This window comes from Chrysochloris asiatica, unplaced genomic scaffold (assembly GCF_000296735.1).
Source record: "Chrysochloris asiatica unplaced genomic scaffold, ChrAsi1.0 scaffold00028, whole genome shotgun sequence".
In the NCBI taxonomy this organism is placed as follows: Eukaryota; Metazoa; Chordata; class Mammalia; order Afrosoricida; family Chrysochloridae; genus Chrysochloris; species Chrysochloris asiatica.
In genome coordinates this window covers 5004529-5020453 of record NW_006408546.1, presented here as the reverse complement: position 1 = coordinate 5020453, position 15925 = coordinate 5004529, and the positions used below count along the sequence as shown (strand labels likewise).

General features: G+C 41.2%; 1 protein-coding gene across 3 annotated transcripts in view; it reads left to right on the top strand.

The window, feature by feature from the left end:
- Positions 1 to 15925, top strand: part of CPNE4 (copine IV) — an 853737-nt gene that overhangs the window by 813427 nt on the left and 24385 nt on the right. For all 3 annotated transcript variants that reach the window (XM_006840023.1, XM_006840024.1, XM_006840025.1), the window contains exons 11-12: positions 2620 to 2753; positions 12944 to 12998. In XM_006840023.1, the coding sequence (XP_006840086.1) occupies positions 2620 to 2753; positions 12944 to 12998 (189 nt within the window). The remainder of the gene's footprint in view (positions 1 to 2619; positions 2754 to 12943; positions 12999 to 15925) is intronic.

Below are 15925 nucleotides of genomic sequence, written 5' to 3'. Positions count from 1 at the left end.
ATGAGGTGTTCTGCTCCCGTAAAGATTTACAGCCTCAGAAACCCTGTACAGGGTCACTATGAGTCAGAACCGACTCCACGGCACATAACAACAACAAGTGGGACATCCCAGTAATCTAATTTAATGCAACTTAGTCAAATATAACACAAATAACATTTCCTATCCACAAGCTCATATGGGGAAAGAAAGCTTTTCTATTATTAGTACATCAGTGAATGGATTCTGCTGAAACCAAAATAAATGGTCACGAAGCATGAACATTTCCTTCTTCTATTACTCCTTATTTTAATACCTACCCCCAAGCTAAAGCTTTTCTTTTTGTTTTTTGTTTTTTTAATGTTTGCCAGAGTGGACCTTTTATTTAAATGGAAATTATGTTGGAAATCAGAAGAAATGTTCTTACTCCTTGTAATACCTTCCCACCCACACACTGCCATCAAGCTGATTCCAACTTATAGCAACCCTGTATAGGGTTTCTGAGGCTCTAAATCTTTCTGAGAGCAGAAAAACTTATCTGTCTCTCAAGGAGCAGCTGGTGGGCTTGAACTGCCAACTTTGTGGTTAGCAGCTACAGTGCCACCAGGCTTAAGCATTTTATTGTTGTTGCTGTTATTCTTAAGAAGTGTTTTGTTTGGTGAGTCAACTTTTATTTAGATGGATGTGATGTTGAGAGTAAGAAAAATATATAAGAAGGTGAAGAATGAAGACTGAGTAATGAACTAAGGAGCCTGGTGGAACACACAGTTAAGCAGTTGGCTACAAATAGAAAGGTCAGCAGTCTGAATCCACCCAGCAGTTCTGCAGGAGAAAGACCTGGAAATCTGCTTCCTTAAAGATTACAGTTTACGAAACCCTAAGGGGCAGTTCTACTTTGTCACGTTGCTCTCGAGTTAAAATAGACTCAATGGCACATCATAACAACAAGTGTTAAGATGCAGGTTCCTTCTCCATTTCTCACTAACAATGACTTAAGTGGTCAGTCATATTCTTAGTCAGAGGTAAGAGATCTTACATGCATGGGGACCAAAAAGTTGAATGCTTTACATGAAGTTGCTGCTTCTTTTTTTTTTAATTAAAAAACACATTGTAATAAACATATCTGTCCAAAGATGAATAAAAACATGCCATTAGTTATGCCTGATGACAGTCCTCCGTCTTCTGGAGCTGTTTGGCCACAGGATAGACAGCCGGGAGCATAAGATATGGGTTAGACCTGAAGACTTTAGTGCCTCCTTGTGAAATTGTGGGACAACCAGCCAATCAGGTTCTGCGTGTGGCTGTGGCTTCCGCAGCAGGTTGGAAGCAGCTGTCTTCCTGGAGCTGTATTAATAACATCTTTATTGATGCCACATGCACAAATGACACTTTCCATTTAAACCACATTCATTGCTGGCCTCACGAGAATCACCAGTGAGACTTGAGAGCTGGCTAAGTAGAAAAAGGCTGACCTGGCAATGCAGCCACGCTTACAGCTCACACAGGAGGATTCAGTGATACTCCCCTGAGTGGGAAAGCTGTCTGGCGTGTGCTGGTCCACGGGGCTAAAGACAGATAAGGGGTAAGGTCCAGGGCCCATAGGCACATACTCTAGGGAATCGGTGATTGCTCAGGATCATAGAATATAGTGCAGACACGCTTCAGACTCTGAGAACCCAGGTGGCCCAAGTGGGAAAAGACACTCAAGTTCATCTAAGCTTTCTTATGAAATCAGCCAGGAATCCAGCCAAGACCACTGTTCTTAGGCTGCAGGTATCTTTTTCTCTGCTTTTATCCTTTGCCTATATCCCAACACATGAGTGGACAGTGATAATGTGATTGGAGAGCTTGCTACATGGCCGTCAATGTTTTAAGTACTCAACTGCATAATCTCGTTTAATCTTCACATGACTTGGAGAGTTCTGCTTTTTTTTAAAAAAAAAAAAAAAAAAACAACAACACATTGTAATAAACATATCTGTCCAAAGATGGAAAAAACCATGCCATTAGTTGTCAATTGACTAATAGACAACCCATATGTCAGGGCTGAACTTCCTTATACGGTTGTTTTTTCTTTAATGTTTTATTGTGAATTATGTGATAGTTTACATGGGATGAAGCTGCTTCTTGCAGGACATTTCTTTTAGCAAGATCCACACATCTCTCTTCATCTGGCGACTGAAAAAATATAACATGTCTTTGTTTATATAAGCCAAGTCTTTCACACAGAATTAAACGTGAAGGAATTTTACCTAAGACCAGACAGCACAGAAATCTTTTCTTAGTGGTGAAATGTGAATTTGAGAGGTAGTGGGGATGGATATTTTGTTATTCTCACTGCCTGGTGAAATGAATAAATAGTGGCTGGGATTTCTGACCTAAATTTCAATCTCAAATTCTGCTGGAGACACAGGGAAGAGGAAGCATGAAAGGGAGAAGGCAGTGGAGAGGGAGAAATGTTCTTATCCAACTTAGTAACTGGGGTTTTCTTAGCTGATTAATTTCTTCTCTTTCCTCCTGGGCAGGATATGTAGCATGATGCTTTTTTTTCCATCTGAAACCATGTCTCTACTGTGGCTGATCACAATTCCTAGGAGATGAATTCACTTGAAATCCACCCATTCTCCTCTTTTCCTCTTCCAGGTAGCTATAGATTTCACTGCCTCCAACGGGGACCCCAGGAACAGCTGTTCCCTGCACTACATCCACCCTTATCAACCCAACGAGTACCTGAAGGCCTTGGTGGCTGTGGGGGAGATCTGTCAAGACTATGACAGGTAAGGAGTTCAGGGCAGCTGAACTTACCATCTGTCATGTGCATTCTGATGGTCCCTGGCTGATTCTCAGGGCAGAAGAATGGAGATTAGTCTAGCTACTCCTCATGCAGAGGCTTGTGAACGACCAGAGTACAACCTTTCCCAAATGTCTCATCTACTCCACACCTGGTGAGAAGAGTTTGTGCAGTGCTCTCCTTGGTTATTATACAAAATCCTTACTCAGATTGCTTCTCTTAATTGGTTTGCAGGACTACTGCATAGCCATTTCGGTTTTTGGTTTCGAGATTTTAAAGGTTAATCCATGGACTCTCAGCATAGGAATTTAGAATCTCAAGCCTCACTGTAGACCTAATGAATCAGACTGCTTTTTAGCAAGATTCCCAGAGCCTCCTTTGTGGCTCTGTGACTGGTGTACTGGTGGATCTGAAACAAGCTGTGAGCTTTTCTGCATCCTCACCTTTAAAATACAGATGTTATCATCAGAGAGGCATGTCCACCTTTTGTGGCCACTATAGAATTTGAGAAATCCTGATCATTATTGAATCTAATCCTTACATTCTTCCTTCTATTGCTTAATGGAAGGAGAAACCTGTGCAGAGAAGTTAAGTATTTAACTTAACTTCTGCCACACAGTGATAGGCAGGATTTGAATCTAGATCTAGCTCATTTCACGGTTAGAGCTTTTTAATCATTGCATTTCACTGACCTCAAAAGCTATTGGTAACACAGCATCACACCTTCCTGTTATATATATTTTTGCTTGTTAATATCGAGGTGACCTTGTGGTGCTGTGGATTAAGCATTGGACTACTGACTGAGAGGTCAGCGATTTAGAAACATGCAAGAAAGATGAGACAGTCTGCTTCTCTAAAGATTTACAGCCTTGGAAAACCCAGGGAGCAGTCCTACTCTAGTCTATGGGTCACTGTGAGTAGGAATCACCTAGACATCTGTCAGCTTTTTCAGTAACTAATGACTTTTCCTACAAAGAATTCCCTGTGAGAAGTGATTTGCATGAATTACATTAAACTGGATTTATTCTATCTTTAGGTAGTTCTAAAGGATTTCTGATGTGTGTTCCAAGAAGACTTTTTGAGGTGGAATCAATGTAAATTTAGATATCTGTAAATCTCACTGGACTCCCTGGTGTGATTATTAAACAAAGCTAGTTAGTAATGAGCAGCAACAAACTGACAGACCTTCTACATCAGGAGAATAAAGTGATTCTATCTGCCTGGTTTCTGATAACATAGCATCTGTGCTGTCTAGTGTCTGAATTGGTGATAACAGTTTTGAAAACCTGTTATCCCATACACCATAGGAAGTGACACAGGGAAACAAAGCAGACAGGTAATAGAAAAGACCCCTCAGTCTCCTTCTCTCTGGAGTGCTCTGGATTCGGCTCGGTGGCCTCTGGTAATTCCAGTGTCTGTGAGGTGTGAAGACATTTGGGGAATGAATGACCAGGTTCAGGAAAGCCAGAGGTTTAAACATCCACGCCCAAGCTGGCACTTCTGCTCCAGTTCATCTCTAGCAGAAGACAAGCATCCTTTTAATTCAGAATGGTTTTTCTCATAATTAAGCTTGAGGAGCTCTGGTTATGAATCGGGCTGCTAATCTCACAGTCATCAGTTCAAATCTACCAGCTATTCCGAGGGAGAAAGATGAGGCTTTCTGCTCCCACAAAGATTTTACAGCCTGGGAAACCCTGTACAGGGTCGCTATGAGTCGGAACCGATTCCACAGCACATAACAACAACAATTGATGATAAAGATGACTCACATTTCAGTTTTGACCCCTTGAGCCCCAAATATAGAAAGGATTCTTAGAGAGATTCATGTATTATGGTTATTACTACAAGGCAGGAAAAGACTGACAAATCAAATGTCCACTCCAGGAGAAACTTCTCTAAGTTCCCTTGACACTCCAATACAGTCTTTCTCTCTCATCTTTCTACCACACACGCACATGAATAACCAGTTATCATCAAGTTGATTCCATTGCATGGCGACCCAATGTGTGTCAAAGCAGAGTTGTGTTCCATAGTGTTTTCAATAGGTGATTTCTCAGAAGGCACCTCTGGGTGGTTAATAACAGGTATCACCCAGGGAATCCATGCAGTGGAATGCTGTGTGTATATTGAGACGCAAGTAGGAGGAGAGGGAAAGTCTTTGGGATTCTTAATATCTCTTTACAACTTGAAATACTTGTAAAAGAGATAAAGTAGGTGAAAGCACTGAATACATGGGTCTTATATACATAAATACATATGAATCTGGCTCTGAAGGGAAAAGGCAGTCTAACTGAATTCCAAAAGATTGAGAGGTTATCCAGACATTGAGCTATCTCTGTCATTGCTCTGTGGCTGATTCACTGGGTGATCTGGAACAAGTCACTTCACTTCCCTGTCTTTTCACCGTCTCACCTGCAAAATGCAGATACTATTATCAGAGTGACATGGATATCTTGTAACGCTTTTATCCTTTCAGAGAGTGAATCAAAGTCCGGGAAGCATTTTATATTCCCCTCCAAAATGCAGATTCTGTATAAAAATAAGATATGACACCTTAGGAATTACATGAAGAATTGTCATAACTGATCCTTTTTTTATATATTTAAGAAGGTAATACAAAGTTATCAGCCCCGGTTCACTAAGAAAATCAAGGTTCTGCTGACTGAGGGAGCAATTTATTTTTTCCATACAAAGAAAGCAGCTCAGCATCAAAATGGGCAAATATCTGTGGAAGAAAAGTATGATTGAAAAACCTCAGAGCTCTTTTAAAAAACTCCCTAGAAGAATGTGTAATGCAAACTGCTGACTTGAAAGCTGAAAAGGTTCCGCAAAGTCTCTCCTTTGTGTGGGTGGATCAACAACAGACAGGCAGAGTCAGGAAATTTCAAGTGGGGGCTCTAGAATTAATTTTTTCTCCCATCAAAGTCAGTGAGGTTGGTGCTCAAAAGGAAACACTTGAGTAAAAACTGACAGAAGGCATCAGTTTTCCCTCCTGCAACAACAGAGAGGTTTTTAATCCCCATGAGCCTTAGAAATTCCTCTCCTCCCCTGACAGCCAAGGGTTTTCTTTCTGTCTTGTACAGTCAATGCTAAGAGGTCATTGCGAGGTGATCCATGAAGTAGAACAGCTTGAAAGATGTGCAAAGCTCGTCTCTGGGCAAACTTCACTCAAATAGCTGATCCTCAAACCCAGAAAGTAATCCTGCCAGCCTGGTATGTCTCTTGGCCTCTGAAAGAGACATCACCACACGTTCTCTCCCCTTCACTTCCTCAGCATGCTCATGCACAAACATACACACACACACACGTGTACACACACACATATGCACAGACACACAGGAGTTCATGCATTCCCTGTTGAATGCAACACTTTTCTTAGCTCCGGGTCTCCTACAGCTGCTCAGAGCCAAGGTGACATCCACCTCTTGGGCCAAGCACAGACTTGGGTCTCTGGTTACATGAAATGTTCTCTAATAAAATGATTTGTCTGTGTGCTATCTACATACTATGGATATTGAGTATCTTTCCAGGAAGTACAGGCTGCCATCTTATAGATGTAATCACCCCAGAATGAGACAAGGATATCTGGAGTCTTCCTCCAACATGTGCTAGATAGTGTGCTGGAATGCAAGGTGGGAACGAAACCCCAATTAGACAGATTCTCTTTGAGTATAGAGCGTTAGGTTAGAAATCTGAAGATAGGTTCTTATCATAGGGGTACCTTTTCCACTCTGCCAACACAGTCACTCCTCAGAAACCCTACACAGGGTCGCTATGGTTTGGAACTAACTCAACAGCGCTGTACAACAACAACAGTTAGTTACTTGAAACCTTATCGCACATTGGAACCACTTGTTATTGTTATTAAGTGCCATAGAGTTGGTTCCAACTCATAGCAACCCCATATAGGGTTTACAAGGAGCTGCAGGTGGGTTTGAACTGACAACCTTGGGGTTCACAGTCCAGTGCTGAGCCTACAATGCCACACCAGGAATCCTTGGGAAGCCTTGAAATGTGCTAATGACTGGGTCCCACCCTAGAGATTCTGAATTAATTGTTTTGAGTCAATGAGATTGTAGAGGTGAAAACCAGAATTAAATCAGGAGAGATGGGTCAGATGGAATGGCTAAGGACCTATGGAGTACCTACTGGTACTAGGCACCTCACATGGGTGCTGCAAAGATAGCTACTAACAGAGCACATTTTCCTCGAATGGCTGACTTTCATAGCAGAAAAAGACATATAAATGAATCACAGTCCAACATGGCCAGGGCAGATGGAGGTGCATCTGTAAGGATGTTGTTGTTATGTGCTATCCCGACACATGGTGACCTTGTATAGGGTTTCTGAGGCTGCAAATCTTTATTGGAGCACAGAGCCTCATCTTTCCCCAGTGGAGCAGCTGGTGGGTTTGAACTGTTGACATTATGGTTAGCAGTCTAGTGCTTATTCCATAGCACCACCAGCACTCCATGTAAGGATGAGGACTAAATAGCAGAGATGGGAAACCTTTTTTCTGCCAAAATTTATAACATCGTTCGCGAGCCATACAAAATTACCAACTTAAAACTTACCCTGCTATATTTGATCAATCATTTAATTAACTCAGCCTTAATGTGACGCCTGAAACTACAGTTGCCTTGACAGAGCCAGACCAAATGATTTCATAGCCCAGAGTCCTGGTGTGGCGCTGTGGGTTAATGAGCTGGACTACACAGTCGCAAAGTTGGGGAGGTCAAGCTCACCAGCTGCTTCTCAGAAACCTATACAGGTCCCTATAGGTCAGAATCAACTCGACAGCACTTAACAACAACAACAACATAAGACCCACAGGCCAGACGTCCCCCATCCACATACAAGGAAGAAGTATTAACTCTCATCTTTGTGGGGAAAGGAGTGATCAAAGAGGATACCGTGTGAAAGTAATTTATGTGCTACTGAGCAGAATTCCGCCTACACTGTAGCTTATAATTAGAACGCAAGTGTACTTTTCAAATGAGGCTTGGTGGTACACTAGTTAAAGAACTCTGCTGCCCATCAGAATGTTGGTCGTATGAACCCAACTTGAGAGAAAGATGTGGCAGTCTGCTTCTGTAAAGACCTTTCCATAGCAGTTCTACTCTATCCTATAGGGTCGCTCTGTGCATGAATCAACTCAATGGAAAGGGGTGTGGTTATGATGAGGGCAGAGTCAACAGAAATAATACGAGGAGCATGGGTCCTGATGACAGGTAGATCTAGGTTCTCTCGTACTTCAGATAGGTTATCAGGTCTGGGGGCCAGACCCTGGAGAAGGACATCATGCTTGGCAAAATGGAAAGTCAGCAAAAAAGAAGAACACCCCCAATGAGCTGGATTGGTAAAGTGGCAACAGCAGTGAGCGCAAACATGAGCATAATTGTGAGGGTGGCTCAGGACTGGGCAGTGTTTTGTTCTGTTGTGCATAGGGTGACTATGAGTCAGAACCAACTCAATGGCACCTAACAACAACAACCCCTAAAAAGAATTTTTCAAAAATGCATAACACTTACACATTTTCTACATTGAAATCTAGTATTTTTCACGAGTTTAAATAGTAACAAAGGATGAAATTTGACCATTTACAAATATAATAAATACGTAAATGATACAAATTTATTGTATAAAAATACATTTATTATACAAATATAATAAATACAAAAATATAAATAAATACATAAATATGACCCTTTACAAATAAAACTCTCACATAACTCATGTGAATGTAGCCAGTAGAATCAAAATGCCATAGCTACTTGATGCCCACCATCATCCACAAAAGAAAGAACAATTTTTCCATTTGAGATGAGGATTTTTCTTTTTTCCATGAACTCATATTTCCATTCCCTTCCCTCACAAAATTTTATCTAAACATACGCTGATAAACTTGGTTCAACATTCTTTTATTGAGTACTATATCATACTTTCAATAACAAGTATAAATATGAATTGAAACTTATTTTATTCTAGAATTTTCTGTGACCATAGATTTAGAGTATTTTAAAGAAAAACATCATCTGGGTTGAGTTTTCATTATAATCATTATTCAGATATCATAAATTTAAAAGAACATAAATATATTGTAAATGTTAGTATTTCCAAAGTTAAAAACTAGCTCTTAATGAAACTCAAGTTTTTCCTCAATTAGTTTATGTATCCATGAATGACTGCTCCTAGAATAGGAGAATTCAACATCAATTCTAATCTGATTTATGTATATATTAATGTAAGTACTAAGAAAATTTATGCTTATAAATAAGCATGTGAGAATGGAAAGAGTTTGATAAACGAAAAGACAAACCCACTACCATCGATCCAATTCCAACTCATAGTGACCCCCGTACAACACAGTAGAACTGCTCCATAGGTACCTAGCAGCCGGCAGGTACAGGGTCTCCTAGGCTGTAATCTTTAGGGGAGCACATCATCATCTTTTATTCCTCCCACAGCGACTGGGTTCAAACTATCAACCTTGCAGTTAACAGCCCAATGCTTAACTCACTAAGAAAACTTATTCTTATAAATATGTAGGAATGGATAGAGTTTGATTAAATTTTGTTCAGTTTTTGAAAATCTAAGAATTGCAATCCCACAATGATCTACCATCAGAGTATATTTTTCATGATACACTAGCCTATATCAACACTAACTATATATTTTAAAAAGCATTGACAGCTACCTGACTTACCAAGGTAATTGTTTTCCAGTGAATCATGTACACTTAGGATTGTGTGTTTTTAAGTTGATACTACAGAGTTTTTACATTTTGGAGCAGTGTACCATGGTAGTTAAAATTCAGAATGGGTAAAGGAGAAGGGCAATTGTCAAAGAGCAGGTGTGAATGGAGAGTAGGTTTCTCCATCACAGGTATTGCCAGCAAATTTTAGCAAATAATACATATGGAAGTGTAGGAACTGAATACTGATTTCCTTTTTTTTTAAAAAAAAAAAAATGCTTTGATATCCCTGGAAGGACTTTACCCCAGTTTTAAGGACAACACTTTAGAGAACAATCTTCATTAAATGTCTAAAATCAATTGCTGTGGCATAGACCCCTACTCATGACGACCCCACCGTGTGTGTCAGAGTAGAACTGTGCTCCATCAGTTTTCAATGGCTCCAGAGAAAAGATTACCAGGTCTTTTTTGGCCCGTGCTCCTCTGGGTAGACTAAAACTTCAAAACTTGTAGTTAGCAGCTGAGGGCTAAGGATTCCTTATAAAATGTCATGAAATGTCCTATTAGTCTCCAGTCTTAATGGATACAGTAATTCACCTTTACTTTTATTTACCTCTTGCCACATCTCAACATCTTCTTTAATAGGGAGTTAAACTGGACCTTCCATCTAGAGATTATTTGATTGACCATAGTCCCTGAGAAGAGAAGGATAGCTTACTTATTACCATTGACAACCTTGGGCTCTGATCATTGTATTTATACTATTTTATTACAATAGTAAGAAATATCACCTATACCAATACATCAATAAACCCAAACAAAACCCTCTGTGGTCCAACTGATTTTGACCCATAGCTATTCCATAGGTCAGAGTAGAGTGGCCACATAGGATTTCCAAGACTGTAATTGAAGGATCAGCATTGGACTGCTAACCTCAAGGCTGGCGATTCAAACTCACCAGCTACTCCTGAAAACCCTGTACAACATCAATATTAGTCAGAACCAACTTGGTAGCACTTAGTAACAATCTGTATGGAAGCAAACATACAGTTAGCAGTCAAACTCTTAACTGCTGCACCACGCGGGCTCCTTAATACAGCGATGTTGTTGTTGTTGTTGTTAAGTGCTGTCAAGTCCATTTCAACTCATAGCAATTCTGTATAGGGTTTCTGAGGAGTGGCTGGTGGGTTTGAACTGTCAACCTTGTGCTTAACAGTCCTGTACTTATCCTTCAGTGCCACACCAGACTCCAGTACAGTGATACACCTTGGAAATTTCTATATTGCAGACTTCACCTGTCAGTTTCCAGAAAGTTGCTAAATCTCTCCTTGGCTCAGTGCTAAGTGGATCTCATCTGAACTTCTTTTGCAGTGTTGGCATACCTGTACTTTATTTTGTGCTCAGCTTGCCTTCTGTTACTTTTTGCATAAGACTTTTCTGTACCTAGTTTTATATTTAACAGGGAAGAATGGATGTTGAAGCCTACTGTGCTTAGGTTTGACTTGTTTTTGAGTGTGTTTATTAGTTAGAAGCTGTGTGGTAGCTAACTTCAGAGACTCTATGCCCTGCTGGCTCATGAACTATTCCCCTTGTAGGTGAGGCATTTTCCCACCTCCCTACTCTTGAAACTCACTTACATAACAGTGTACCATGCCCAACAAACTTCAAATCCCCAGGGGTGACTCAGAAAATATAAATGAAATATCATTAAGGCTGGGACAGAGGTTTGGTGCTTAGAAATGTATGGAATATTAGCTCTAGTCTCTCCTAAATTCAAACAGAAGAAAATAAAGTGGAAAATCTCCCAGGTTTCTCTGTTTCTGTTTTGACTTCAGAGCAGTCTGTGAGTTGGAAGAGGCAGACTCATTCTCCACCCAGGAAAGCATCTCCTAGACATAACTAGAAAGTACAACCGAAATTCATCTGGCAGATCCTTTCAACACTCACCCCCCTTGTCTTGGTTAAGGAGGAATTGCTGAGCCAAAGTATTTCAGAATTTCCAAGAACCAGAAGTATTTTTTTTCTCAGAGCTTTGGCTCATCATTTATAAGCTGTTGTGATTCTCTATTTATCAACATTGATACCTTCCAGAAAATATGCTAGCTACAACACATCACAAAGCCTGCTTCTACAAAACAGTAGGGAGAGGGAAATACTAGTGATCTGCTGGAGAATTTAATCTTTGATTCCAAAGAACCCTATTTTGAAAATTGTGTCTTCTTTGTATCTTTAAACCCCTAGCCCCAAATTTGGACAAAGTAGCTATGTTTTGGTAAACATTTGTCAAAGTCACCATTGACTACTGCTGTTGTTAAGTGCCAGTTGAGTGGGTTCTGGCTTATACCAACCCTAAATAGTGTTTCCAAGGAGCAGCTGGTGAATTTGAAATGCCAACCTTTTGATTCAAATGAGCTTGCAGTCCAGTAGTTAGTCTACAGCGTCATACCAGGACCCCTGATAACTTCTAAATTGGCTAGATGGTGATGATGGTTGACAATGTGCTTCAGTTACTCTGATTTCTCAGCTAGCCTACAAGGTCTCTTTTTGCTTACAGAAAATGTTCAGGGAAAAATAAGGCCTCATGTGAATCCCCTTTTCTCCTTGATGAACTCTGCAAAGAACTGAAACATGTAAGAGTGGTTCCAACAACAGATCTCGGTTATGTTTTTAATGGTTTGTTGTTGTTTATTGCCTTCGTGTCGGTTCCGACTCCTAGAGACCCATTTTCAATTAGGTAATTTTAAAAATTAAGATTTAAAGCCTCAAAAACCCTATATTGGGTTTTCTCCTGAGGAACAGCTGGCCGGCTCAAGTCACATACCTTGTGGTTTTTAGTCCAGTGCTTATCAATAAACCAAGTGAAAGGCAGATGGCATGAAAAGGACATGCCCTCAGCCAACAGCAACACTCCAACCCATGACAGCACAAAATCTGCTTGTAGGGTCTCATTTGTTGTCCAGTCAGACAACCCAGTAACTAGAAGTGCTAGGAAGACATCATGTTTAACGTTATATGTTGCTGTTGTTAAGTACTGTCAAGTCGGGTCTGACCCATAGCGACCCTGTATTTGATTTCCAAGGAGCAGCTGGTGAGCTTGAACCGCTGACCTTGCAGTTCAAACTGACTTTGCAGTCCAACACATTAACCCACAGCACCATATCAAGAGTTACCTAATTGAAAATCACTTTTCAAAGGAAATAGAAAACTGTGGTGAGCCATTTTATTCCTTGGTATCAAGTCTCATAAAATTTATGAAAAGAAGTTGCATTCTAGTGATTGTAACCAATTTGGGGAATTATTTCTTGACTTGAATTGACCATACTTTTGCTCTCCCTCATTACCACAGATAACCAGGAAGTGTGAGTCAGCATTTGACCTAGCAACATGATTTGTTCTAGAATGGTAATGCAGGTTCATGTTTTTCTTCCTCCGTAGTTGAACAAATGAAGCAATTTCTTCTTCTTTTTAAATTTTGATTTCAGTGACAAAATGTTCCCAGCCTTTGGATTTGGAGCCAGAATACCCCCAGAGTACACGGTGAGTGAGTGGGGATGTCTTTCACCTTTGGGTTTCCTTCACAGGGGTCCCACTTTTGGTCTTTGACATAAACTATGTAAATGGGGTACAGAAATGGCCTGAAGCATCAGATAGATTATCTGCTCAGAGCCTGAGTCTTGATAAAACCCGAGCTCCTGCTATTCTGACTAGATCTTCTCAGAGGCCCCTTTGTGTAGCTTTGTATAGACATAGCCAGAGACAGGGAAAACACAGGAGGTTATTTCCAGTGACTCAGATCCTATTTATTCAGATCTCCCTTAAGAAAAAAAAAACAAACAAACCTAGAAATCTATATAATGTAGTCTACAGATTCCCTTATTCCAAAATTCAGATACAGCCTTGTGTGGGAGAATCAGATAAGTGCTGGGGGACTGGGAGGGAAGGGGGGGAGAGACCATTCTGACTTGGAGTATTGGGAAGCTGAAAGATTATTTTACAAAGACATTGGGATCCTATTTGGTTTTGATGCAGAGGCTCTCTGTGGTGGTATACAGGTGTTCCTGTGAGTCACAGTTCACCTGGGAACTCAGTTCTCAGGGGTTGGCAAGCCGTGCCGAGGCAGCAGGGTCAGTGTCCCCAGTTCAGCTTGACCAATGCCTCTGAGGCCTGAGCTAAGTGCAAACAGCACTGCCCAGTCATCAATTTCTCGTTTACGGACTGTATCTCAACAACAGGTCACGAAAACACACGACTCTTGCTTCCTTGCCAGAAATATCAGACCAAGGGTCTTCCCCTCCAATGTCCTTTGTGAAAGACTGAATCAGTCTCCCTGTCACTACGGGGCTAAGCAGTGAATGAACTGCCAAGACTTCCTGACCTGCCTCATTCTTGTTTGCCTTGTATTTAACACTAGTCTCCCTGTTGGGCAAAGGTATGGGATTCTAGAAGCATTTGTTGGAAATCGAGTACATGGGGAAAAAGATGATAGAAGAGGAGTTATCAACTACTAGCCTATATGCATTTTTTCAGCCTATAGACATGTTATGGAGTCCTGGTGTGACACTGTAGGTTAAGCACAGCACTGCAAGGTCAGTTGGAACACCAGCCCCTTCTCAGAAACCCTACACAGGGTTATTATGAGTTGGAACCAACTTGACAGCACTTAACAACAACAACAAAATTGTTTTGGAGTGCAGTGGCTCTAGAGGATAAACGCTGGACCGAGAACCACAGGTCAGCAGTTTGAGCCCACTAGGGGCTCTGTGGGAGAAAGATGAGGCTTTCTGCTCCTGCAAAGGCAAAGATTTACAGTCTTGGAAACCCTATACAGAATCACTATGAGTCAGAATCAATGTGACAGCACTTAACAACAATAACAAACATGTTATATTTGACACACATATATTTTTTTAATTGAAAAAAAATTATATTTAGAATTAGCCAGCTGGACTCTGTTTAGATTATCCCAATTTTGTTGGCAACCTCCAAAGCGTGATAGTCAGGAGCCAGTGGAACCTATGCCTTCTTTTCTCCATCAGGCCTGATTAAGGTGTTGACCTTGGCTACATCAGTGTCATAGGGTTTCATCACAGTCTGTTTGATCTGGTGCTTATTGGCCTTGACCTCCACAGTGAACACAAGTGTGTTATTATCTTCAGTCTTCTTCATGGCTGAGTCAGTAGTCAGAGGGAACTTGATGATGGCATAGTGGTCAAGCTTCTTTCTCCTGGGGGCGCTATTCCGAGGATATTTGGGCTGCCTCCGGAGCCTCAGAGTCTTGGGCCGCTGGAAGGTGGGTGACATGTGGATTTTCTTTTTGTGTGTGGCTGTGCATGCCTTTCAGCACTACCTTCTTGGCCTTCATCGCCTTTGCTTTGCCTTCAGCATTGGGAGGGGCAGGGGCTTCCTTTTTCTCCTTTGGCGTCATCTTTGTAAAGAAGGTGACACACATATTTTTTTAAGAATTGGGAGATATAAAATGCCAGATTCTGGCTTCTCTTGAAAAACTGATAGGCTTGGTAAGAGTAAAATGAAAAGATGACACACACAAGAATGAGCCTATATCTGAGAAGATTCAGTCTCCTTCAGATGGGCTATGAGTTCCAGAATGTAGGCAGATGGGTGCCCCCCTTCTTCACAGGGCCGCCTACACTTGAAGCTGGAATGTGCATTACCAACCATCAGTCCAACTACACAGAGATGCTTGAGTATTCTCCACATATCGCCACCAGGTGGTCTTCTAGCCTTGACTTGGCCTGCAGGGGTTTAGAATAGAGGTGTGCAGCATGCCTTGTTCCAGACCATCTTCTTCTCATCCGTGACAGCTGCTCTGGTCCCTCACCTGGAACACATTATCCTGTTTGCTGTTTCTTACATCATCCGATTCACTTGATCGCCTAGCTCTACCCCATCTGTCAACTAACTTGCTCTTCCTGATATCCTAACAGGAGTCTTTCCCACTTCCCCAACTCTTGTTCAAATATCCCTTTCCATGCCGAATTTGCCCTCTGCCCCAGACAAACAATGTGGTCTCAGCAGCTCAGTTGCCCCACAGAGTTTAGAAGATCATCGTGATTTACTTGGTTAGGACATACCTTAGAGAACACACTCAGACTCAGACACAAGTCCACACTATCCCTGTAATAGACTTTGAGACAATGATTTGGATGCAGATCATTTCTTTGGAGGTAGAGGAAACATCAGTAAAGAGTGTGGAAACAGTAGAAGAAGTCAACAAAGGGATATCATCAAGTGAGTTGCCTCTGTGGGGAACTGGAGCTTAATCATGCTGGGAACCCTGGGAGACACACACCAACCCCAAGGGACATGGGAGCTGAGGCATTTATACACCAACTCCTGTTAATTATTGATTAAAGACTGCTCCCAGGAAACACTAATTCCCTGACACTTTTGGTCTGTTACTTGGGTAAAGTAGAAAGCACTGCGGCAAAGAAACTCTGGGAAAA